At 33.9% G+C, this 27,169-nt stretch overlaps 1 protein-coding gene across 1 annotated transcript; it reads right to left on the bottom strand.

Moving 5' to 3' along the window:
- Positions 1–1,598: 1,598 nt before the first annotated feature.
- gpm6aa (glycoprotein M6Aa) lies at positions 1,599–26,244 on the bottom strand. Its single transcript, XM_073820489.1, has 7 exons — positions 25,951–26,244; positions 12,569–12,761; positions 10,577–10,733; positions 10,122–10,275; positions 9,877–9,953; positions 9,674–9,739; positions 1,599–4,521 (listed from the first exon to the last, which is right to left on the bottom strand). The coding sequence occupies exons 1-7, from the start codon at positions 25,985–25,987 to the stop codon at positions 4,369–4,371; spliced, it is 837 nt and encodes a 278-aa protein (XP_073676590.1). The 5' UTR covers positions 25,988–26,244; the 3' UTR covers positions 1,599–4,368.
- Positions 26,245–27,169: the final 925 nt, after the last annotated feature.

Raw genomic sequence — 27,169 nt, 5'->3', positions numbered from 1 at the left:
TCGGCCATATTGGTGGCACTGAATGTAAACAAAGCCACTGAACTGAACGAAAGTTACATATTAAACTGAGTATTGCTGCTGAAAATGGTCAATATTTGCTGATTATTGCTGCTGAAAATGGTCAATTATTGTCATGTTTTGTGCTGTACTAATTGGTCAGACCAGGATAAACATTTGGAGTACAATAGACTGCCAAAAGTTATAACAAATCAAAGAAAAAATTGCAAAATACTGAGGAACAAAAGGCGTTTGTGGTTAGGGATTTTTATATGGTGAGAATATCTGTTCAGGTCGGTGAAATATTAGACTAATATTTTAAGAAATAAAGCTTGTGCGTATCCTTATCACCTATTAACTTTAGTTTGTCAAAATATTGTGCCCTTTCCTGCTATTCCTGCCTTCTCTACTATTTAGTAGCTTCCGTACATTTTGTCCATGGTTTAGACAGCATAAATGACAAGAACGACACATTAGCCGTATTAATCGTGCAATCCGTGCTGTTGTTTACATCGATATTGAGAATGTGATATTGTTATTGAATTGATTATACACGTTTTAAGTTGAGAGGACAAATACTCTAGTTCAGTCAACTTACAAACTAGTTGAGGCAGTGAATGAGCAAATTCAGAAACGGCAAGTTGTGTCAACATAAAAAAAAAATAATTGAAACAACTAAAATGCCATATATTTTTACAGTTTGGGCTATGTTATAGTTTTTATTATAGCTAGATAGTTTTTTATTATTTAATTTAATTTTTTTGTAGTATTAGCAGTAGAAGTAGTATAGTACTGTAGATGTTGTTATTTATGTGTCTGTTAATTTATGGTTAACTGAAAAAAAAAATGTTTTTTTGAACATAACATCAGATGAAGAAATAACTGCTGTGAAAACATGGAAAAATAATAAGGCCCTAAAATCAAAAGGCATTTATCACGTTATATACAGTGGTCTAAGACAAGAGAGATGTCCTTTTGTAGCCTGCCTCCATGTGGTTTAAGTGAAAACAACAGAGCTGTAGAAACAATATTGTTCAAAAGTTTGGGGTCAGTACTTTTTTATTTTAATAACTTAATACTCGTATTCAGCAATGACACATTAAATTGTTTAAAAATGCCACTGAAGACTGGATTAATGGCTGCTGAAAATTCAATATTGCCATTACAGAAATAAATTACATTTTAAAATATATAATTACAGACAGCAGTAATTAAAATTGTAATGATATTTCACAATATTACAGTATTTTTTTTATCAAATAATTGCAGCATTGGTGAGAATAAAAAAACAAACCAAAGTCAAAAAACTAAACATTTGAATTTTGGTGTCTTAAATATTTAATATGTTAACAGTGGCACATACCACTGAACTATTTTTACCTGTTATTTTAGTAATTTTGTTGTTATAAACAACAATGTGAGTTTATGAAAATACATATCTAAAGCTTTAGAGTCATATTTTAGTTGTCATCATGCAGTTGCAAATACTGTTTTCTAGTTTGATCATTACAAATTACTTTGTGCATCCCCTTTAGATCTTACCACAGTAAGGTAAACCAACAAAACATAGAGTGTGTGTGACGTGAATGATACACAGACTGTTAAGAACAATAACAACCATAAGAGTATTTATTAACAAGTACACCAGTGTAGTTTATTTATGCAAGCAGTTTGTCCCTACAGATCAGAAAAGCCACTGTCAAGCGGTTGGCACATTTATGTACAAAACAAATTAATGGTACAGCTTGCTACTAAGCATTCTTTAGTGAGAGTACAAAAAGACTAGTATACGAGGACAGAGAGAGTGAGCCAGAGTAAGAGAGAGAGAAAGAGAGATAGGGAGAGAGGTGAGGGTTCAGAGAAAGCATCAAGTTAGGGGCTCAACAAGCAATAGTAATAGAAAGGTGAGAGGAGGACTCAGAGGAGTTAGAGAGATCACCACAAAGTAAACAGGCACAAATCAAACACTACCATCGAAGAGTAGGAGTTTCAGCGCAATGTATTCAGCATAGGATTCAAATTACTGCACATTATGAGGAAGGGGATGACCCAGCAAGACAGTCGCATATAACAAACTCATAAAAAGATGAAATGAAAAGTGTTTTTCTTGTTTTTTTTTTCAGATTTTTTTTTCATTATTATTATTATCATCATTATTATTTTTTTGATCCAGTAAAAACGATTACCACTGAATGCATGACCATGCCACAAATAACACTTAGGTTCACAGTCTTTACCTAACATTACAGGGCCGGAACCCCGATGCACTTACACCGAGAAAGAGCTCACAAAATGGTCAAATAAGTGCACGAAACTAGCTCTTAGAAACACTGACAGAACATGACTTGCCAGGCATTAAAAGAATGAGAAGACATTTCCATCGGTCCAATATAATAATGACTTGTTAGCAAGACAACGAGTAACTGTCAATAGTATAAGCTCTTTAAATATTTGTTTTCGTCATGATATTCCCCTTTGGAAAGAAACAAAAGCCCACTGATATGGCAAGCCGTTTTAGCCTAAAATATACTAAGCGTTACTAGTCGTGATTGCATTTTTACTAGTAACAATTCAATTACAGAGTTCTATAACTAATTCTTACTAGTAACAATTCCAATTAGAGAGCACTACAAATAAATTTTTACTAGTCATATGTCTCCATTGACTTCCATTCATTTTTAATTACAGAGCTTTGCAATTGAATTATTACTAGTAAGAATTACAATTAGAGAGCTCCACAATTTAATTATTAATAGCAAAAATTACAATTAGAGAGCTATCTAAATCAATTTTTACTAGTAATAATTCCACTTAAAGAGCTCTCTAATTCAGTTTTTACTAGTAACAATTCTGATTAGAGAGCTCTCTAATTTAATTATTACTAGTAAAAAACACATTAAAGATATGTTTAATTGCAGTGCTCTGTAATTGAATTATAGAGCTCTCTAATTCAGTTCTTACTAGTAACAATTGAATTAGAGAGCTCTCTAATCGGAATTCTTACTAGTAAAAACTGAACTAGAGAGCTCTTTAAGTGGAATTATTACTAGTAAAAAATGATTTTGAGAGCTCTCTAACTGGCATTGTTACTAGTAGGAACTGAATTATAGAGCTCTCTAATTGAATTGTTACTAGTAAAAATGCAATTACGACGAGTAACGCATAGTATATTTTAGGCTAAAACGACTTGCCATACACCGAAAGAAAGTGATCTGTCACAAAACATTACCGTGTCGCCTGGATTTTGCTTCTCCTCCGTCTTTTTTTCTTGGGTTTTTCAGAAGAACGCCCTCCCTCCGCCCACCCTATCCTGTCATGGAATGTGTTTTCAATCTAATACGAATTCACCTGAAGTTTAAGTGCTAACATACAGTACATACATTTACAGAATGACTATGTACAAAAGCTAAAAAGCAAAAAACGTCAAATAAAAACCCTGTGTCTATATTTGTGTAGGAAAATAAAAAAGAGGGGGTCATAACGCTGTAGGCTTGTACATGTGTCGCTTGCTTCCAGTAAAGGGAGAGTAGCATTGTTGCTGAAAAGGGGGTCGTTGACACTATAGTAAGAGTTTAATGTTTCATGTCCACTTAAAAGTGGTCAGAAAGTTCCTCTCCCTCTCAGAGAAGTTACAACGCCACCTACTGGCACGATGCGGTCTGAAAACTGGACTGGCACAGCAAGCAAATAATAACCATTTTGTCGTCTTGTAATCATCTTGATAGGCTATGCAATGACATCTGTAGAAAAATAATAAATAAACACTTTATGGTACATCTGTTATATCTTAATTTGTTTTTTGTCTTTTCTGTCTCAGTTTTTGAGTTTTCTTTTACCAAAATAATGCAGAATGAACAAGCCATCTGCTGGTTTCGGGCTTCATACCTTCTGATGATTAAAAAAAGGAGAGAAAGAGAGAGAGAAAGAAATTTTTTTGTTTGTTTTACCAAAATTTTTTTCATGCTTTAAGTCCTTGTTAATGAGACTTTAAGAGACAGACACACATGAAAAATGTGCTTTTTTTTACCCCAATAACCGACCCTCTACATAAGAATGATTTATGTATTGATACTAAAATGTTTAAAAAGAGAAATATTCAAATATGTGGTGAAAGAAAAAGAAACCAGTACAATCGCTTAAAAAAAGAAATACAATAATGTGAAAAAAACTACAACACTACTGCTAGCACTAATAATAATAATAATAATAATAATCATAATAATAATAATAATAATGTTTGTGCGAGAGGTAATGGGTTGGCCATGGGGTTGGTCATACGACACACCACCTGGACTGCACCAGTGCCAAAACTCCCTTCAACAGGAAGTGAAAGCACTGAGGGTCCTCTCGCCCTCACTGCTGCTTCCTGTCTTATGTGTAGGCATTGAGCCGTTCCTTGGAGCGTGTAGAGTGGATGTCATGCAGCTCCTGCTCCTCCTTGGACTTGCAGTCCTCGTATTTCTGCATTTTACATGCGTCCTTCACATAGGCCCAGTTGGCAGAGAGTACCATCAGGTAGTGGATCTGAAACAACAAGAAGTAATATTAAACAGCGGCAACAAAGAGTCAACTAAACCATTGCATTTATATTATTCTGATACAACTGTTCTTACAAAACACACTTATAATTCTTTAATTTTTTAAACATATTTATTCAAGTAAGATTAATGTAAAGTCAACATTTGAGAATTTTATTATTTATTTGAAAAAAGTACACTACCAGTCAAAAGTTTTTGAACAGTAAGATTTTTAATGTTTTTTAAAGAAGTCTCTTCTGCTCACCAAGTGTGCATTTATTTGATTTAAAGTACAGAAAAAAAACACTAAAATTCTGAAATATTTTTACTATTTAAAATAACTTTTTTCCTATTTGAATATATTTTAAAATGTAATTTATTTCTGTGATTTCAAAGCTGATTTTTTAGCATCATTACTCCAGTCACATGATCCTTTAGAAATCATTCTAATGTTCTGATTTGCTGCTGAAAAGCATTTATAATTATTATGTTGAAAGTAGCGTAGTAGAATTTTTTCAGGTTTCTCTGATAAATAGAAAGTTAAGAATAACAGCATTTATCTCATATATAAATATTTATATTAAAATGTCGTTATTATTACTTTGAATCAATTTAAAGCATCCTTGCTAAATAAAAGTATTAATTTCAAAAAAGGTACAGTATATTCGATAATGTTACAAAAGCTTTTTATTTCCGATAAATGCTGATCTTTGGATCTTTCTATTTATCTAAGAATCCTGTTAAAAATGTTCTCAACTGTTTTAAATATTGATAATAATAATAATAATAATAATAATAATAATAATAATAATAATAATAATAATGTAGCTTGGACAGCAAATTCAGCATATTAGAATGATTTTTGAAGGATCATGTGACACTGAAGACTGGAGTAATGATGCTGAAATGTAGCTTTGATCACAGGAATAAATTACATTTTAAAATATATTTAAATAGAAAGCAGTTATTTTAAATAGTAAAAATATTTCACAATATTACTGCTTTTGCTGTATTTTGGATCAAATAAATGTAGGCTTGGTTAAATAAGTTAAAAATCTTACTGTTCACAAACTTTTGACTGGTAGTTTAAATACATTGTCAGATTGAATATAGAGAACAATTTACTGTTCTTGAATTGTACTGTAACCTTATTCTTCTTTTGAAAGCAATTAACTTATTAATTGTATTATTGTTACATTACATTTTAATTAATTCAAAAATAGTTAATTCAAAAATAAATAATTAATATGTAAATATATCATACAATTTATGTGCATAAACGCAGTAAAAAATGCTTCTTTGAAATTGTAACAACAACTCAAAAGTTATTGATATGATTTAATATTTAAAATAATATGAAGAAAATATTGTACAATTTTAAGATTGCCATTTATTTGCAATTATTTGTCACCCTGGACCACAAAACCAGTCATAAGGGATTTATACAATTTATATAATAATAAATACGCTTTCTATGAATGTATGGTTTGTTAGGATAGGACAATATTTGGCCGAGATCTGAAATCGGTGCAAAAAAATCTAAATACTGAGAAAATCGCCTTTAAAGTTGTTAGCAATGCACATTACTAATCAAAAAGTTTTTCCATAGGAAATGTACAAAATATCTTAATATCCTAATGACTTTTGACACAAAAGAAAAATTTTGACCCATATAGTGCATTTTAAATATACCTGTGCTACTTTTGACTGGTTTTGTGGTCCAGGGTCACATCTGTGAAATTTACTAGGAATTTACTAGGAGTGAAATTTGTTTCTACAAAATTTTTTCACTGCACACACACTTTTAGTCACAAGGTTGGAAAATGCAGTGTGTGTGTCCGTATACATACATGGACTATTTTAATGCACATTTAAAATGCAATTTAATGGCAAAGCTAAATTTTCAGTCATTCCAGTCATCAGTGTCATATGATCCTTTAGAAATCATTCTAAAAAACTGATTTGTCTCTCAAGAATTTATTCTTATCCTATTCTCAGTGTTGCTTTTTGTGGATAAAAAATACTATTATTACTATATATTGTTTCTATTTATGATCAAATAAATGCAGTCTTGATGAGCATAAGACACTCCTTTAAAAAAATCTTATTTTAAACATTTGACCAGTAGTGTGTGTACATATGCATTATAATAATTGTTAATTAATTAGAATAAGAAAGACAGATCTGCAAGTTGACAGCAGACTGTGATGACGCATGTTTGTCACTCTAAAATTAGCAGTGACACCAGCAGGAGGCAGCATTGTAAAGCAGCCAGACTCCTCTCATACGTGTGCTGGCATTGTGCCTTGCTTAGGAGGAAATTCTTTAGTCGACTTCAAATACGCATGAAAATACCTTGATAAAGGCCCTAGTTTCTATTATGTAATCTACTGAAGGTGTGAAAAAAAAATGCAAAATAGGTTATCGCACACCACAAGAAATCAAACCGCATGAGGTAATAAGCAGCAGTCTTGATTTTAGTCTAAATTATATTTATATATTTTTTTTTTAAACTGAGTGAATTATTGTCCTGCATGACAGCATACACTATATGACTATATGTTGTATACTTCGGTGCATAATCATGCAAATCAGACTGTTATTATGCATGCTTATTTGAATAGGGCCACACCCTGATTTTTCTCCTCCTGACAAAAGAAAAATCCTGGTTATTATTACCCTTCCCCGGACGCATTGTGTTTAACAATCAGTTAAATTTGCTCTTTCCACAGCAGGGGACGGAAAAGCTCTTTCTATAATTTGCTACATCATCCCAGACTAACAACCACATTCTCTTTTTCAGAAAATGGTTCCTCGCAAATTACTGAGTGCTGCTTGCTACAAGCTCTAGGGCCTTTCTTCTCGCAGTTTCCATGACAACAAAACGACATGCCCAGCGTCTCTCCGTGTACGTGAGAGAGAGACGAAGAGAAAGACGGAGAGAGAAAAGAAAAAAGAAAACAGGCACAAAGATAAAAGAAGGATGTTAAATAACAACAAAGAAAAGCCAATAAGAGAGAGCTGACAACGCCCCCAATGCTCAATTTTTTTCCCCTCCCAGAATGCCCTAGGAAAGCAGTGACAGTGATTCATGACTTTAGTTTAGACCCACATAAAGAAGCAGAAGAAGGTGATGTCATTAATTCGATTGGCATCATCATTACCAAAATAACACATTGCTGCCAGTTTAAAAAAGGGAAATTTAAATTAGCTTACATGACAATTTTTCTAATATCTTTTGTAAAATTAGGACTTTTACAATTATGTTGAGAGGAAATATAATATAATATTATATATATATATATATATATATATATATATATATATATATATATATAATATTATATCTTTATATTTATACAACAGTTCTTTCTGGTTCTCAAATCTGATTGGTTGAGAACCGTGAGATATTCTACTGGTATCGCTAGTTAAGTTAAGCGGAAGTTATTTTTAGCTTTAACAACAGTTTGCCACAGCGAATAAATGCACTGAGCAGCAAAATCACCCTTAATAGATGAACAGATATTAACGCTTTCTTCAGTAAACATTCAAACTAAATAATGAATGCTCTATCAGATGCAGGTACGTTAATGACTTGCTCAGTCCATCTCTCTGTCATAATACTCAAACATGATACAGTGAGATTTTAATACAGTAATACAATAGGCTTTCAATGAAGCAACTCAACATTCCTTCGTTACTAGTTCTAAAGTGACGTTTTGGAACTAGTAACGAAGAAGCTTATGCTCAGCTGATCAACCGTCAAACTTTGATTTGAATTCATGGCGGAAGGAATAATTCGCACAAAAGAGGTTTTTTAAAGACACCCCGTTGTTATTTTTTTATGCATTTACACACTCGTGCCGTCGAACTGTTGTATAAACGCAATATCACACTCGAAGACTTGAGATATGGCTGTATATCGGCACTCTGTGATTACCTACGGCACTGCGGCCTCGTGCCTACAGCGAATCACAACCGTGCCGATATACAGCCATATCTCAAGTCTACTCATGTGATATTGCTCATATATATATATGCCATGCAGGAAAACAGCTATTATAATTATACGATTACTTGATTAATTGTCAGAATAATTGACCATTAGTGACAGCCCTAGCCTGAACTAAGTAAGTAAATAAATATGCAATGTGGAAGAAAATTATTATAATGATCAGATTACTCGAATAATCGTAAGAATAATCGACCGATTACTCAATTACAAAAATAAACGTTAATGACAGCCCTAGTCTGAACTAAGTAAATAAATATGCAATGTGGAAGAAAATTATTATAATGATCAGATTACTCGAATAATCGTAAGAATAATCGACCGATTACTCAATTACAAAAATAAACGTTAATGACAGCCCTAGTCTGAACTAAGTAAATAAATATGCAATGTGGAAGAAAATTATTATAATGATCAGATTACTCGAATAATCGTAAGAATAATCGACCGATTACTCAATTACAAAAATAAACGTTAATGACAGCCCTAGCCTGAACTAAGTAAATAAATATGCAATGTGGAAGAAAATTATTATAATGATCAGATTACTCGAATAATCATAAGAATAATCGACCGATTACTCAATTACAAAAATAAACGTTAATGACAGCCCTAGCCTGAACTAAGTAAATAAATATATGTGACGCAGAAAAAAAAACATCAGGATAATCGACTGATTACACGATTGCCAAAATAATTGACAGTGACAGCCCTAGTCTGAACTAAGTTAATAAATATATGCAATGTGAAAAATAATTATAATTACACTATTACTCGATTAATTGTCAGAATAACTGACCGATCACTCGACTACCAAAATCATCATTAGTGACAGCCCTAGCCTGAATTAAGTAAATAAATATATACAATGTGGAAAAAAATAATTATAATTATCTGATTACTCGAATAATCGTCAGAATAATCGACTGATTCTGAACTAAGTAAATAAATATATGCGAAGCAGAAAAAAATAATGATAATAATACGATTCTTTGAGTAATCGTCTGAATAATCGACCAATTACTCAGCTACCAAAATAATCATTAGTGACAGCCCTAGTCTTAACTAAAGTAAATAAATATATACAATGCAAGTTTAATATACAGTCTGAACTAAGTACAATTGTATTACATTAGTCAAAACTCACCATGGCAATGACTGCTGCTCCAGCTCCAGCCAGCGCACACACAAACAGATGAAAAGTCATATCCAGCTTTCAGAAAAAAAGAAAACATTGAGAGAGAGAAATGAGTCTTGGATTGCTTTTTACTGTGGAAATGATCTATACACTAATTTGAAAACATTAGACTTTAGTGTACCTGTTTATACTTCACACAGATGTTTACTCACCTCATTTGATTCACACATTTTGTAGAACTTCTCTGATCCTGCACATACAGTCTTCTCCTCTCCGATGGGCACAACACCTATAATAAATAGCGTTTCTTATTGATCAAGAACACTATCGTGTTTTTAGGGTATATGAGGTTATGGAAATTACACTTTTTAATATGGATAAGTACCAGTAAGAAAGAACAAAATTACATCAACAAAAACCACATCTGGAACTAAAATCCACCGATTGTAAAACATACCAAACTGACGCGGGTCAAGACATAAACTTGCTCCCTCCAGAATGGTCGTGTTTTGGCAAATGGTCCAGATGTTGAAATACATGAAGACAGGCAAAGAGGTGAATGCTGTCACACCCAGCCAAGCCAACATGAAGATGTATGTCAGCATGATGAACTGAAGAAAAAGACAGTTTAAGACTAATATCTAAATGTCAAATCAAGCACTAAATAAAAAAAAAACATTAAGAATTAGACTAAATTAAAAGCGTTATAAATTAATTACAATAACCACACAATATATTTCATGTTTCGCTTGGCACAAATGAGAAGAGAATAACTTGCCGAGTTCACTATGTACTGTAATTTTTATAGCCCATAAACGGATGCCATATTTATGTGCGGCAGTTACTCTTAGTGGCTTTGCCGTTGCCCTTTTCTAAATTACAATGGATGAAGCTCTCCCAATGATTTCTCACCCATGCGCTGACGCAGCGTCCACAGGTGGTGATCTTGAAGTCTCCATACAGGTCCTTGATGGCCCCACTGGTGAAGAAGCCTTCGACCATCAGAAGAATGCCATACACGAAGAATGCAGAGGCAATGCCATAGATCACATACTTGATAATGTCAATGCTGTGGAAAATGAAGGATATAAAGTCAATAATTATTTGAATCTATTTATATGAGACCCTGGACAACAAAACCAGTCATAAGGGTACATTTTTTGAAATTGACATTTATACATTATATACATTGTATAAATAAGCTTTTCATTGATGTATGATTTAAATGAAAATCTGGAATCAGGGTGCAAACAAATCTTAATATTGAGAAAATCGCCTTTAAAATTGTCCAAATTAAGTTCTTAGAAATACATGTTACTAATCAAAAATTACGTTTTGATATATTTACGATATGAAATTTACATCGAACATGATCTTTACTTAATATTCTAATCATTTTTGGCATAAAAGAAAAATCTATAATTTTGACCCATACAGTGTATTTTTGGCTGTTGCTACAAATATACCCTTGCTACTTAAGACTAGGTCCAGGGTCACATATAAAGTCAATATATGTTCATACATTTCTAAATTATTAAAATTATTAGAATTGTTAGGGGAGAATGAGGTAAGATGAGCCAGTGGTTAAAATAAACCATTCCTTGTATCTGTGTAATAATAATAAAAAAAGTACTTATGTATTTATCATATTAAAGGAATATTTCACCCAAAAATGAAAATTCTGTCATTCATTACGTGTCATTCCAAACCCGTAAGACCTTCGTTCTTAAACTATCCCTTTAAGGCAGTATAATTCACATTACTCAATCCATTTTGGACTCAAAGCACATGGAGAGAATCCATGTTATTAAAGTTTTGTAAATTAATTAAAATGGATAATCTTGGGCATTATTATATGTTCATTTAAGTCAGTGTAAACTACAAAACATGCACATTCAGCATTATTTTGCATAATAAATTTATCATAATTGTGGATCTTAGCTCCTGTGCAAAACAGCTTTGTCAAAAGGAGGTTTGTGGGGTAAAACCTGCCAGTCATGTTGAGTCAATGGCTCAGTTTAGCCCCAAAACTTCATACGTACTACATATGTACAGTGTTAACTGTACACTGAAATAATAAATAAAAATAATATATATAATAATATAATAAAAAAAAATGCTCGGGTAAAAACAGGAGAAACATACTAATTTAATTTTTTTTTTTTTTTTTTTTTACATTTATGTTGTATATTTTTGATGGCAGTAAAAAAAGCTCAAAATTATCCAAAATTGTTTGTCTCATTTTTATATAAGTATTTAATGGCTGTACTATTAAACCCATTCACACACTCATTTTAACCCTACCTTGCGAAGCTGAAGGACTTTTTTTTTAAAGGGTCACTGTTATAAAACCATAATAATTAGCTAACTTGTTTTAGTTTACATGCATACACAACAACCTGAGGTATATAGTAACAATTACATGAAAAAAAAAAACCAAACATTTATTTATTGCAAAAAGTGGCCTCATTCTCCCAAATGTTTAATACGTTTAAAAACTGCCAAAATAATAATAAAAAAAAAATTGTTGCAATTTTATTTAAAGAATTTAGATATTTTTGCTACATACCAGTAGATAGATATATATTTTGTAAATTTCCTACCGTAAATAAATCTAAACTTAATTAGCAATATGCAAGAACTTCATTTGGACAACTTTAATTTTCTCAATATTTTGTTTTTTTTTTGCACCCTCAGATTCCAAATTTTCAATTAGTTGTATCTTGGCCAAATATTGTCTTATCAACTAACCAATGGAAAGCTTATTTATTCAGCTTTCAGATTATGTATAAATCTCAATTTCAAAAACATTGACCCTTATGACTGGTTTTGTGGTCCAGGGTCATATACATGAAAATCTACAGTGAGAAGGAAAGGGTGGTTCAAAATGCTGCTGACACTTACATTGTAAACACATCCAGACCGTCTCCAGGTCCCCTGATCACCTCAAAGTAGTTCTGGAGGATGGTGACCGTTCCAGAAAGAGCTTCATGTCCACATCCACAGAAAAGCGCCACTCCAGCATACAGCAGGATGGTGGCAATCAGGGACGGATAAGGGATTCCTCCTAGACACTTCAGACAACACTCCATACATCCTGAGAGCAGAAAGAAAACAAAAAATCATGTTATTCATCTCTGAGAAAAACAAGATGCTTTTTAATCATCAAGATGTTTGTGTGTCTGTGTTTGATTCTATTGATCATATTTGGTTTTGTGGTTTAGGTTTTTCTCCATCCATTACGTTTAATTTCAGCAGTCGTCTGTCATTTAACAGAGCAGTATTCTTGCACAGAAAGCAAAGCTAGTGTAAGTAGTCTTCTGTGCTCTTCCTAGTGTCTAGCTGCCTGACAAGACTACCAAGTACCCAGACGGTTGGAAGTAAATCCTCAATCCATTCAGACTGAGGGTCCAGTGAGGTCCAGTTGATTCTCTCTCTCTTTCTGTGTGTGTGTGTATTTGTTACTCTCCAATGATGTGCAAAATTGCCCCTGCGGCAGACTATTTTAAATTCTCCCCTTGGCATCATATATCAGAGTGAATCATAACAGTATGATTCATGAATAACAAAATGGACGGTAGGATGCGAGGATGGACTTTGACACTTAGTCATTCTGATTAAGTTTGTTCCAAACGATTGCCTTCATGTGTTTCATACCAAAGTTTCATTACTTTAAGTTTAGATTTTACATCTCTGGAACAGATGAGACAAGTGCATTATGCTTTGAAAACACATCTTTTACTTTCTGTTGTGGCCTTCCGTCCACACTGAGGCCCTGTTAACAGTTTTTTTTTTAATTTTTTATTTTTAAAGTGATCCTTTGTCTACACTGGCATTTTCACTGTGTTTCAGAAACGATCTTCAAAAAAAAAAAAAAAACGCATGTCACATAGCCATTCACAATGAACATGATGTTATTGTTTACATGGTCGTCAGGTGTAACAGTAGCGAAAGTTATGCATTTTAAAATGAAAACGTAGCCTGAAATGCAACCCTGAGTTTTCAAACTAAGGGTACATTTACACTAGTGCATTTTTATTTCAAAACACATTACTTTTACTATGGTTACACCTGTTGTTTACACTACTCAAGTGTTTTCGACCCTTAAACTTGAACTTTCGTAAACACTGCAGATCCCATATTAGTTTGAAAACTCTGGGGTTGCATTTTAGGCTGCGTTTACACTAGTGCATTTTCGTTTAAAACGCAGAACTTTTGCTATAGTTATGTCTGTTGTTTACACTACTCTGGCATTTTTGACCCTCATAAATGGAGACTTTCGAAAATGCTGCAGATCCCATTTTAGTTTGAAAACTCTGGGCTTGCGTTTCAGGCTACGTTTACACTAGTACATTTTTGTTTTGAAACACATTACTTTTACTATGGTTACACCTGTTGTTTACACTACTCCAGTGTTTTCGACACTTAAACTTGAACTTTCCTAAACACTGCAGATCCCATATTAGTCTGAAAACTCTGGGCTTGCTTTTTAGGCTACGTTTACAGTGCATTTTCGTTTAAAACGCAGAACTTTTGCTATAGTTATGCCTGTTGTTTACACTACTCTGGCATTTTTGACCCTCATAAATGGAGACTTTCGAAAATGCTGCAGATCCCGTTTTAGTTTGAAAACTCTGGGCTTGCGTTTCAGGCTACGTTTAAACTAGTGCATTTTCGTTTAAAACGCATAACTTTTGCTACGGTTACACCTGCTGTTTACACTACTCTGGCGTTTTCAACCCTTGAAAACGAAGACTTTCCAAAACACTTCAGATCCCATATTAGTTTAAAAACTCTGGGGTTGCGTTTCAGGCTACGTTTAAACTAGTGCATTTTCGTTTAAAACGCACAACTTTTGCTATACGGTTACGCCTGTTGTTTACACTACTCTGGCATTTTCAACCCTTGAAAACGAAGACTTTCGAAAACACTTCAGATCCCATTTTAGTTTGAAAACTCTGGGGTTGCGTTTCAGGCTACGTTTAAACTAGTGCATTTTCATTTTAAAACACATAACTTTTGTTACAGTTACACCTGTTGTTTATAGTACTCCAGTGTTTTCGCTCCCTGAAAATGGATACTTTTGAAAACGCTGCAGATCCCGTTTTAGTTTGAAACCCTGGGGTTGCGTTTCAGGCTATGTTTACACTAGTGCATTTTCGTTTTAAAACGCATAACTTTTGCTATGTTTACACCTGTTGTTTACAGTACTCCAGTGTTTTTAATCCCTGAAAATGAATACTTTCGAAAACGCTGCAGATCCCGTTTTAGTTTAAAACCCTGGGGTTGTGTTTCAGCAAACTCAAAACGCATAACTTTTGCTATGGTTACACCTGTTGGTTACACTACTCCAGTGTTTTCGACCCTTAAAAAACGGAGACTAGTTTGAAACCCTGGGGTTGTGTTTCAGGCTACGTTTGTTTTTACACTAGTCAGGCTTTTTCGATCCTCAAAAACGGAGACTTTCCAAAACGCTCCAAATCTCATTTTAGTTTGAAAACTCGGGGGTTGAGTTTCAGGCTATGCCTACACTAGTGCATTTTCGTTTTAAAACACATAACTTTTGCTACAGTTACGCCTGTTATTAACACTACTCTGGTGTTTTCGACACTCGAAAACAGAGACTTTAAAAAATGCTGCAGACCCCTTTTAGTCTGAAAACTCCAGGGTTGCGTTTCAGTTTAAGCAAACCAAAACAGAGACTTTGAAAACTATGGTATAGCTGCCCACATTCACATTGCTCATTTGTTGTGTCTCATTTTAAAGGATCATTAAAAAAAAGTAACCGTTAAATTGCAGTATTTTTACACCCCAAGGAATAACATTCAATTTTATTACAATTACTTCTCTTAAATAAGACATCCTTGATGATGCATGTAGCCTGAATGGTCATGTGACATGCGCTTTTAGCTGTGTAGTGTAGACTGAGATCATTTCTGAAATGCAGTGAGAACACCAGTGAAGACGAGGATCGTTTTCATTTTAAAATGCACTACTGTAAACAGGGCCTAAAACAAGACTTGTTGTTTTCTGACGGTTTAGTAAGGATGAGAAACTTTTGGAAAACGCTTGTTTGTTTTAAAACAAAATCACCATGTTCATATGTATCCGGATTAATGTAGATGTAGCCAAACTTGCAGTTAAGTTTATTGTATTTCATTATGTCTATTTAAGTGTGTGGTAATTTCTAAAAAAAACTTTGTTCTTAAATAGCAAACTTAGTACTCACTTTTCTGTTAAGAAATGCTCTGTACAAAATGTTTAACATACGTGACCCTGGACCACAAAACCAGTCTTAAGTAGCACGGGTAGGCTATATTTGTAGCAATAGCCAAAAATACATTGTGTGGGTCAAAATTATCTATTTTTCTTTTATGCCAAAAATCATTAGGATAAGATCATGTTCCATGAAGATAATTTCCCACCGTAAATATATAAATAGTTGTATCTTGGTCAAATATTGTCCTATCCTAACAAACCATACATCAATGGAAAGCTTGTTGATTCAGATGATGACTCTTTTAGATGATGTATAAATCTCAATTTAAAAAAATGGACCTTTATAACTGATTTTGTGGTCTGTGGTCACATATTTTATCTGTATACATATAACATTTTACATTATTTAATAATTAGCATTATTTTACCAAACAGGTAGCATTAAATTAATATATATTTTCAGCATAAATTATAATATAGTTTCTGTTATGTTTATAAAAACACACTACAATTACAGTTTTTTTTTTTTTTTTTTACATTTTAGCATTTATCACTTACAGTTAATTAACTGGTAGCATTTCTGCATAATCGTTCCAAACTGCATTTTCTGCAGTGTGGGAAGTTTGGCATTTGTGCTTCCTGAGGAAGAATAAACTTTGATTTCAGCTCGCATATGTTCCCACTCAGTGTTTGTTTGCCAGTCCTTATAAAACGAGTGCAGGAACTTGCATGATTTACACTGTGAAGAGTTACGAGCATGGTTTGGTTGAGGCTATTGCTCCCATTTCAGGCCTTTGAATGTGAATTATTGAATACTGTCAAACACCGCTATGGTAATGATGCTGTAATGAACCTCAGACCTGGCTTTACAGTGGCTATGGAAAAGAATCAACCTGTTGCCATAGCAACTGCTGTGGATTGCAAGGAGAGAATATAGACAGAATCTGATTCCTTGTAGTACTTGATAGATCTATGGGTTTGCTATGTTCAGCATTTAAAAATACATTTTGTTGTCTTAAAAATGTTACTTTTAGATTTACTGTCTACTATTAGATTTTTGTTCTTATAAATACAAATAATAAATGTTTATATTCCTCTTATTTTACATAACAGTATTAGCATTTGCACAATACTACTTGGCCCTTTGATCCTGTTATGAGATTCTTCGCACTGCTGAAAGCACTGCATGACTCCTGGTTGGCTAAAAGTAATCACACGTTCTGAATCCACCACAAATTGCATTACCTTACAAAGCAGCCTTATATTCATCTCTCAAGGGTGTTAGACCATGAAATGGCATTATAAATGAATGCAGATCACACACTTTGTTAATACAGGGCATTGAATCTTGTTTACAATACAGATTCTCACAGGATAGCCTTGCTGGCAAGATTCACAAGAGATCACATGCAGAGAAAATGTTGCAATCTCATACTCTTATATAGTGCAGCCAAAGCCAGAAATGGTTTGCTGTACCAAAGCAACTCTCTGTTGTGAAAGAAACCAATTTTCAGTCCAAAATACTAAAGGAAACCATTCAGATCTTGAATATTAATGGCGAATGTTCACCTGCCAACTACTGGCTCAAAAGATACAGCATGTTTTTAGAGAAAACATGACTTCCTTTTGTCTTCCTTATGTTTTTTTTAAAACAATACCAGCTAAGACATTCAAATGAATGTATTAAATATTATGTTATTAGCTTATTTTGTTCTCGGATAAAAACTTTAGATTCACTTACATGTGTTAATATAATCAATAATTGTAATAATAAACATGTAAGTTGTGAATATAGAAGAAAATCTGAATATGTAGTTATAATTCTGAAAAGTTACATGTAAATGAGAATATGTAGTTAAAATTCTGAACATATAAAGGTAAATCTGAATATATACATGTAAACTCTGAATATAGAGAAGTAAATCTGAATATATAGTTATAATCCTGAAAAGTTACATGTAAATCCGAATATATAGTTATAAGTCTGAATATATAGATATGAAATGTAAAATAAAAGTGTAAATCATGAACAAATAAAAGTAAATCCGAATGAAAGTCTGAATATTTAAATGTAAATTGTGTATATGTACTTGCAATTCTAAGTTGCAATATATAGATAAAAAAACTGAATATATAAATGCAAATCATGAATGTATTGAAGCTAATCAGAGTTAAAATTCTGAATAAATAGAATTAAATTTGAAAATCTAGTTTTTAAGTTTGGATATATACATTGTAAACATATAGTTATGATTCTAACTATATAATTGTAAATTAGAATGTATATTTATAAATCTTGAGTATATAAATGCAAATCTAAATATATAGGCAATATATTAGGCATGTCAATATAGGCAGATGTTCTTGCTTTTTGTGTGTGCTGTCAAATGATTAATCGCAATTAATCGCATCCAAAATAAAAGTTTGGTTTATATAATATATGCATGTATATATATATATATATATATATATATATATATATATATATACACACACACACCATACACACACATATTATGAAAACAAAACCTTTTATTTTGGATGCGATTAATCAAATATTGTTATATTAATCAAATATTAAGCAAATATTGTACCATATTAATATATATTATATTTTATATTTATAAACTATATTGTATTTACTGCTGTCCAGACTTACAACGATATATTCTGATTTATTCTGATTTATATATACTTCATATTATTTAATAATGTGTGATAAAATTAGTATTAAATAAAAATACAATTATTTTATAGTACACTTAAAAATACATTGCTAATATTTACATTTTAATTGTTTTCTATTTTTCTTTTAAATATTTTATATGATTTTTTCGCCATTTTAAAACCTAAAATCACCAAGCTTTTATTTTATTTTATTTTATACAGTGCATAGCCTAGATTTATGCTTTTAGTTCAAATGAAAATTTCTCTCTCTCTCTCTTTCTCTCTCTCTATATATATTTATATTTACACTGAACTTATTTACATAGCACTTTTTTATATATTACATTATTGCCAGTTAACTGAAATAATAATTTAAGGAATTGAAGTACTAAAACTAAAACTGAAATAAAATTTAATTGAAGCAAAACATTTTTAAAATGACTAAAGCACATAATGTTAATAAAAAGATTCAAACTTACAAAAACTTTAATAATATATAAATATTACTAGCATTCGGATATTGTTTTCAGATGTTAAACCGAAAATGATGCACACGAAAGACAGGCCTAACCCTAACAACAAAAGCACTATCCCGGAGGGTCCTCCAATAATAAAGCAATCGCTGCTCCCACCCCGTCGCCCCTACACCTCCCCCCATGTCCCTCAATCACCCCACCCAACCCCAACGCCCATCTGTCAGTCTGACAGCCACAGTGCCACTCCCGCCTCGCCCCACCCCCAACCTCCAATTAATCCCCACGACTGTGGGGTCACAGCAAACCAGTGGTCACCCTGACATCCAGACTCGTTCAGAGGGGAAACGTTCTCACAGGACTCTCAAAGACCGCATAACAAAAGGCCGTAGCCGCTAATGCTAATCCGCACAACAGAAGGGAGAGAGAGAGATAGAAAGGGAGAGTGAAGGGATTGCGACAGTAGGAGGCAGATGGAGAGGAAGACAGATGCAAGATGCAAGAAGTGTAGTGAAATTATTTGTATTAAAACATTTTTACCCACTCTCCATTCATAACCAGCTCAATTGGGCCCTCTTCGCCCTTTGTTTTAATAACATTCAAAAGGATTTGAATAATTTGTCAATTTAAAGTGATTAGCATTTCATTACCCCGAATGCCGTTCTTTCCGTCCAGATAAAAAGAATTCAAATTCAATTGAACTCAATGGCATCAAGTGGCTACATGAGGGGCGCTGTGTGTCTCTATCGCCCGTCCGGGCCCCTCCCTGAAAGCGCGCGGGGTTTCATCACCGCACGTCTACGCGCCGAATCTGCGCATGTTTAATCAACCAGCAGGGTTGCCATGACGATGGAGGTGCGGGCCCTGAGAATGGGCCGGGCCTGTGCGCGCACCATGACCCACTTACAGCGCCGTGTGTCAACACATTCAGCGGCAAACGGGCTGAATGGGAGACACATTTACAAGGATTACAGGGGGGAAAACACAGTCCAGCACCCAACGCAGCAGGAACGGCCAAGACTACATGACTTCATCCAACCCCGCTGCTGCTGCTAGGCCTGCGAGATTCTCGCACTTCCCACATCTTCCACCAAACCCTCCCTCAGTGCAAAGGAACCCGTTTAGACTCTTTAGTATGCTGTTTGTTTGCATCTAGATTTGAAAAACATCAACTGTGTTGGAAACGGCATTCTTGTAAACTACTACTAAAATATTTTACAGGTTTTTAGCCTTATACTCTTAAAAATAAAGGTTCCAAAAGGGTTTTTGTTGCAGTGATGCCATGGAAAATCCATTTGGTTCCCCAAAGAATCTTTCAGTGAAAAGTGCCTAAAAGAACCATTTTGAAGATCAGTTTCTAATCTAATCTAAAGAAACGTTTTTGACTATATAAAGAACCTTTTCTGTATTTAAAAGGTTCCATGGATGTTCAAGGTTCTTTATACACTCTTTATTGGTTCTTTATTGGTATCAATGCTTCTATGATGAAACCTTTAACATTCATGAAACCTTACACTCTTAAAAATAAAGGTTCCAAAAGGTTTTTGTTGCAGTAATGCCACAAAGGAACCATTGTGGCTCCCCAAAGAACCTTTCAGGAAACAGTTCCTAAAAGAAAATTGAAGAACATTTTAAAAATCGAAAGAACCTTTTTCGACTATAAAGAACTTTTTTTTTTTTTTTTTTTTTTTTTTTTTGCGCATTTGAAAGGTTCCATGGATGTTTAAGGTTCTTTATACACTCTTTATTGGTTCTTTGTTGGCATCAATGCTTCTATGATGAAACCTTTAACATTCATAGAAGCTTAAACTCTTAAAAATAAAGGTTCCAAAAGGGTTTTTGTTGCAGTGATGCCATAGAAAATCCATTTGGTTCCCCAAAGAACCTTTCAGTGAACAGTTCCTAAAAGAACCATTTTGAAGATCAGTTTCTAATCTAATCTAAAGAAACGTTTTTGACTATATAAAAAACCTTTTTTGCATTTGAAAGGTTCCATGGATGTTTAAGGTTCTTTATACACTCTTCATTGGTTCTTTATTGGTATCAATGCTTCTATGACGAAACCTTTAACATTCATGAAACCTTACACTCTTAAAAATAAAGGTTCCAAAAGGTTTTTGTTGCAGTAATGTCATAGAGGAACCAAAAACCTTTCAGTGAACAGTTCCTAAAAGAACCATTTTGAAGAAGATTTTAAAAATCTTGAACATCCATGGAACCTTTTAAATGCAGAAAAGGTTCTTTATAGTTGAAAGGGGTTCTTTAGATTTTTAAAATGTGACCCTGGGCCACAAAACCACTCATAAGGGTCAATTTTTCGAAATTAAGAATAATACATTATCTGAAAGCTGATTAAATAAGCTTTTTTTTAAACTTACACTCTTAACAATAAAGGTTCCAAATGTTTTTTGTTGCAGTGATGCCACAGAAGAACGATTTTTGGTTCCCCAAAAAACCTTTCAGTGAACAGTTCCTAAAAGAACTATTTTGAAGAACATTTAAAAAATCTAAAGAACTTTTTTCGACTATAAAGAACCTTTTCTGCATTTAAAAGGTTCCATGGATGTTCAAAGCTCTTCATACACAAAATAAAAGTTCTTTATTGGCATCAATGGTTCTATAAAGAACCTTGAACATTCATGGAACCTTTCAAATGCAGAAAAGGTTCTTTATTGTTGAAAGGGGTTCTTACGATTTTTAAAATGTGACCCTGGACCACAAAACCACTCATAAGGTTTTTTTGAATTTAAGATTTTTGAAATTAAGATTTATACATCATCTGAAAGCTGAATAAATAAGTTTTCCATTGATGTATGGACAATATTTGGCAGAGATACAACTTTGAAAATATGGAATCTGAGGGTGCAAAAAATCAAAATACAGAGAAAATTGCATTCAAAGTTGTTTAAACTAATCAAAAAATAAGTTTTGATATATTTACGGTAGAAAATTTACAAAATATCCTCATGGAACATGATCTTCACTTAATATCCTAATGATATTTGGCATAAAAGAAAAATCATTTTAACCAAAACAATGTATTTTTGACAACTGCTACAAATATACACATGCTACTTAAGACTTAAGGTCCAGGCTCACAAATGTCCTTCAAAATGGTTCTTTTAGGAACCGTTCACTGAAAGGTTCTTTGGGGACCAAAAATGGTTCTTCTATGGCATCACTGCAAAAACACCCTTTTGGAACCTTTATTTTTAAGTGTAGAACCATTGATGCCAATAAAGAACCTTTATTTGTAAGAGTGTATTTTTGAATCAGATTGCATTTGTGTTTTAGGGTTAAAGGAAACCCTGTCTGTAAACCTAACGGAAAACTATCTGAAGAACATGCTTCATGTTCCACTCTCTGTTCTCATGGTCATTTGGCCTGTTTGAAACAATAGCGTGAACAATAGTGCACAGAATTCACTTTCTATTAATAGCAATGATTCAAGTTTTGAGGACAATTAGTGAAACTTCAGTGTCCCTGAGAGGTTTGACTCAAGTGTGGGAACAATGGGAGTGTCCAGCTTTGCAAGTGGACTCTGGATCACACAAGGTTGTGTAGGCCCTATATGAAAACAGGAAGGAAATGGGATTGCCAGATAACTTGCATCCCACAGAGGTATAGAATTCAATCACGCTTTCATTTCCATTTCAACATTGGAGTTTAAAACAATATGGTGCTATACAAATCCATCACGCATTAGAGAAAGGATCAAGAATGAATGGATTATACAAACAAATGCTAAAGCATCAGCCAATCACAATTCGCATTGGATATTAATAATAAAACGAGTTTGTTACATGCTGAGGTGCTAAAAATAGTACAGGAGGCATAACAACATGCAGTGGTGTGCAAAAATCTCTGATAAGTGTGTGTGTTTACATGTGCAGTAACAGAATATTAGAAATTGTCTCAAAACAACTGCTTTCATGTGAGAAAACTTAAACATAAGGTTTTTAAATTGCCCAGTTTCGATGTCAGAAAGTAAACAGACATGCGCAGAAGAAGCGCATTGAATTGGCAGGCAAAACACCTGTGAGGTAATGGGCAAAAATCTGTGTGTATCAAAACACATAAATGCCCTCACACTGAATCATTCTATAACAGCACACAATGCCGAATGCTTACTTTATGAATGATTCTTATCAAAATCTTATCAGTGGATGATGTTACACAGTCCATACGGACTGATAAGAGCCCAACTAGCAGACTGAACTCTGTCAACACTGGCGATGACAGAAATTTGCAGGAAAAAGCCATAAATAAAAGATGAGGAGTGGGATGGTATCTGTGTGTGTTAACGGCCTAATGTCCTCTAATCCAATAATCATGAGAGGTAATGAAATGTCCATTCTCCCATGAGGCCGCTTAGTTCCCCACTCCATCTATTGTGCAGAGGTAGGGTCAACACACCGGTCAATGCATGTCTGTGAATACTACAGCTGATTATTAGACTTGTGGTTATCTGTTATGGAGATAAGAAACTTCTGTTGCAGTTGTTATAGCATTAGTTAATATTATGTGTTAGGAAAAATGGCACTGAATAAGGGAATTATGCATTATATCTTCTTTTTATATGTGACCCTGGAACACAAAACCAGTCATAAGGGTAAATTTTTTGGAAATTGAGATTTACACATCTGAAAAGCTGAATAAATAAGCTTTTCATTGATGTTTGGTTTGTTAGGTTATTACAATATTTGAAAATCTGAAATCTGAGAGTGCAAAAAAATATTGAGAAAATCGCCTTTAAAGTTATCCAAATGAACATATGCAATGCATATTACCAATCAAAAATACATTTTTGATATATTTACAGAACGGAAATTTACAAAATATCTTCATGGAACATGATCTTTACTTAATATCCTAATGATTTTTGGCATTAAAAATTTTTTATAATTTTGACCCATACAATGTACTGTTGGCTATTGCTTCAGATATATACGTGCTACTTACGACTGGTTTTGTGGTCCAGGGTCACATATAAATTGTAATTCCTGTAGCTCAAACAGTGCTAACAATACCAAAGTAATGGATTCGACTTGTAAAACTTGTAAAAACAAGTGAGCTTCGAATGCAAAGTCACTTTGGAAGAAAGTTCTGCCAAATGCTTGAAGCAGATAATACAATATTGGTCAACTCAAATGTTTTTCTTAATAATGATAACAATAGTACCATTAAGAATACTTATGGATTTATGAACTATATAATGTTCATCAGTCAATCCCTCAGAACGTTTTGGGATTCCCAGATTCCCAAATCAATTTGGAAATCTCACTCAGCACATATGAGAATATTAAAGAAAAAACATGTCAAATGAGAGATACATCTTGTCCTAGCCTTGTATTTTCATCATAAAGTTCATCAGGTGCATTTTATGGACAATAAGCATTTCTTTTATAAACAAAACAAACAAAACATGTAGTTATATTAGAAACAACTTAAATGAATAAATAAACAAATGTGATCCTGTACCACAACACAATAACCAACAATACATTGTATGGGTCAAAATGATCGATTTTTCTTTTATGCGAAAAATCATTAGGATATTAAGTAAAGATCATGTTCCATGAAGATATTTAGCAAGTTTCCTACCGTAAATATATTAAACTTAATTTTCGAATAGTAATATGCATTCCTAAGAACTTAATTTGGACAACTTTAGAGGCAATTTCTCAATATTTAGATTTTTTTGCACCCTCAGATTGCAGATTTTCAAATAGTTGTATCACAGGCCAAATATTGTCCTATCCTATCAAACCATACATCAATGGAGAGCTTATTTATTCAGCTTTCAATGATGTTTAAATCTTAAAAAAAAAAAAAAAAACATCCTTATGACTGGTTTTGTGGTCCAGGCTTTATGCATTTGTGATTTTCAGATCAAATTACTAGATGCAGCCGATCATGCCATCTATTAGTTCAACTAATCAATTAAACAATAAATCCGCTCATAAAACACCAAAACACCACAGCGGGCTGAGTATAAACCAGTGATCCTCTCATATTTCATGTGTTAAATATCACACAAGCCCACTGACAGTCTAAGCACAGCAGACCTGACATGGCTGCTATCATCACACCGCTTTAAAAGGGAGGAGGGGAAAATCGCTGAAATATAAAGAGCCGTCATAGATGGAAGGCGAGAAGAGAGCGTTCCGAAAGCTGGCATTTCCATTATTTTTTTGCTTTTTCTTTTGCCTCCTCGTCACAGTCATGTGCAAATATTTTCTCTATAGAAACACGGTAATTTCCACCCTAAGATTGAAACCTCAGCCCCTGTAAATGGTGGTATTATAAATAGCAAGCTCCCTCTCACACAAAGCAAACAAATGCTCCTGCACACAGATGAAAGAGCAAGCCAAGAAAATGAAAGGGGGGAAAGAATGGCTGAATTAGATGAGTGTTTAAATGTCCACTGCATGCAGATTCGGTTCTCCCGTCTGTCTCAGCCTCCCTCAGACAGACTGACAGAAATGCGCGGCAAACAAAGGCAGACCCATCAGATTGTTCACACACGCACACACACGCTCACACGGGATCCATCCCCTGCACACACCCCTCTGAAATCATTGTCCTATTGAAAATCTAACCTTTTTTTTTTTAAGAATGCAAGCATCTTGCTCAGCCATTATATTTTCATATTAAAATTAAAATTTTCAAAATCATGCATTGCATCACAGTGTTTGCATGATGAAATACATCAACGGTGAATTCATTAAAAATTTTAATTGAAAACAGCTTCTTTCTGCATGGAAAAAAATAGTAACCTATAATCTGATAGTTTTCATAACCTCGTTTTATAATCCACAAGATCAGAGACAATGAAAAGCAGTGAGGGATTAGGCACAAAGGTAAACAACACACTCGAAAAGATGGATGGGAAAACAACAGAGAGAGAAAAAAGCATTCCATTACCCTTCTGGGTCTGTCCCTCATCCATGTCCTCCTCCATGTTGCCTTGTCCCTTGATTTCGGGGGTCTCTACAGCGGTGACCAGTGTTGCGCCTGTGGGTTTAAAGTCCGCTCCTTAAACGCCTTCCCTTGCCTGCTTACCACAATAGAGGCTGAGGCTGGCTCTCAGTGCACAAGTCTCTCTCTCTCTCCCCCTCTCTCTTTCTCTCCCTTAGACTCTCACTCCCTCCTCCCTCTCCTCTCTCTCTCTCTCGCTCCTGCTACTACCCTGTTCCTCACAGAGGAGAGCTGCTGTCAACACCGATTTTTTTCAGTTGACTTCTCTTGTGTGAGGAGGTTCAGTGTGGCATCTCAGCACAGGCTTGTGCAAACCAGTGAGTGTTAAGACATTCAGATCTCTGTATACGTCTGTGTTTGTGTTTATACGAGGTAACACAAGCTCAAGTGAGGGATACAAAAACAACAAATCCACAACCACCCAAAACATGGAGCAGCACACTGGGTAAACAGAGAGAGGTGGGTTTATAGGGGAGTCAAACAGCAAGCCAGTAAAAGCATTCTCTGTACACCCCTCTTCTAAAAGAATGGTTAATGCTGGTTACATCTTTGCTGCATTAAACTCCAAATAAAAAACAAGAAATCATCAATTTATATTGTTTTTTTCTGAAATATTGTTAATCTTCATTGCTCAGAATTTAAAGGAACATTAGCTGTAGGTATACCACTGTTCTACTAATGTGTTTGACAAAATATCCAAGGCATTAGAGAGCAGTAAAAACTGTTGCACGAAAGAAGATTACAACTACAATTTTGGAGGGTTACAGCTGTCAGAAATTAGTAGGAAGTTTAGAGCCCCTTGCTTTGAATGACTTCAGCAAATCTGCTGCTGCAGGACATCACTAGATTCTCAGACTACGTTGGTGCACTTGGTCCACTTGGTCCACTCTTCTTCTTCCATAGTTTGAGAACTGTAGTGGGTTTCTTAGCCATCACTTTGTCGCCAAGGATTTTCCAGAGATTTTCAGTTGGGTTTAGATTAGGACTCTGGGCTGGCCATTTCATTATGCTTCTATGGTACAGGTTCTGATTCTCTTCACACAACATGCTCCTCAGCAATGGTGAGCCTACACTCTTAAAAATAAAGGTGCTTTAAAAGGTTCTTCACAGCGATGCCATAGAAGAACCATTTTTGGTTTCACAAAGAACCATTCAGTCAAAGGTT

This window comes from Garra rufa, chromosome 16 (genome assembly GCF_049309525.1).
Source record: "Garra rufa chromosome 16, GarRuf1.0, whole genome shotgun sequence".
NCBI lineage: Eukaryota > Metazoa > Chordata > Actinopteri > Cypriniformes > Cyprinidae > Garra > Garra rufa.
Note: the sequence above shows the minus strand (reverse complement) of the source record. Positions and strands in the feature narration are given on the sequence as shown.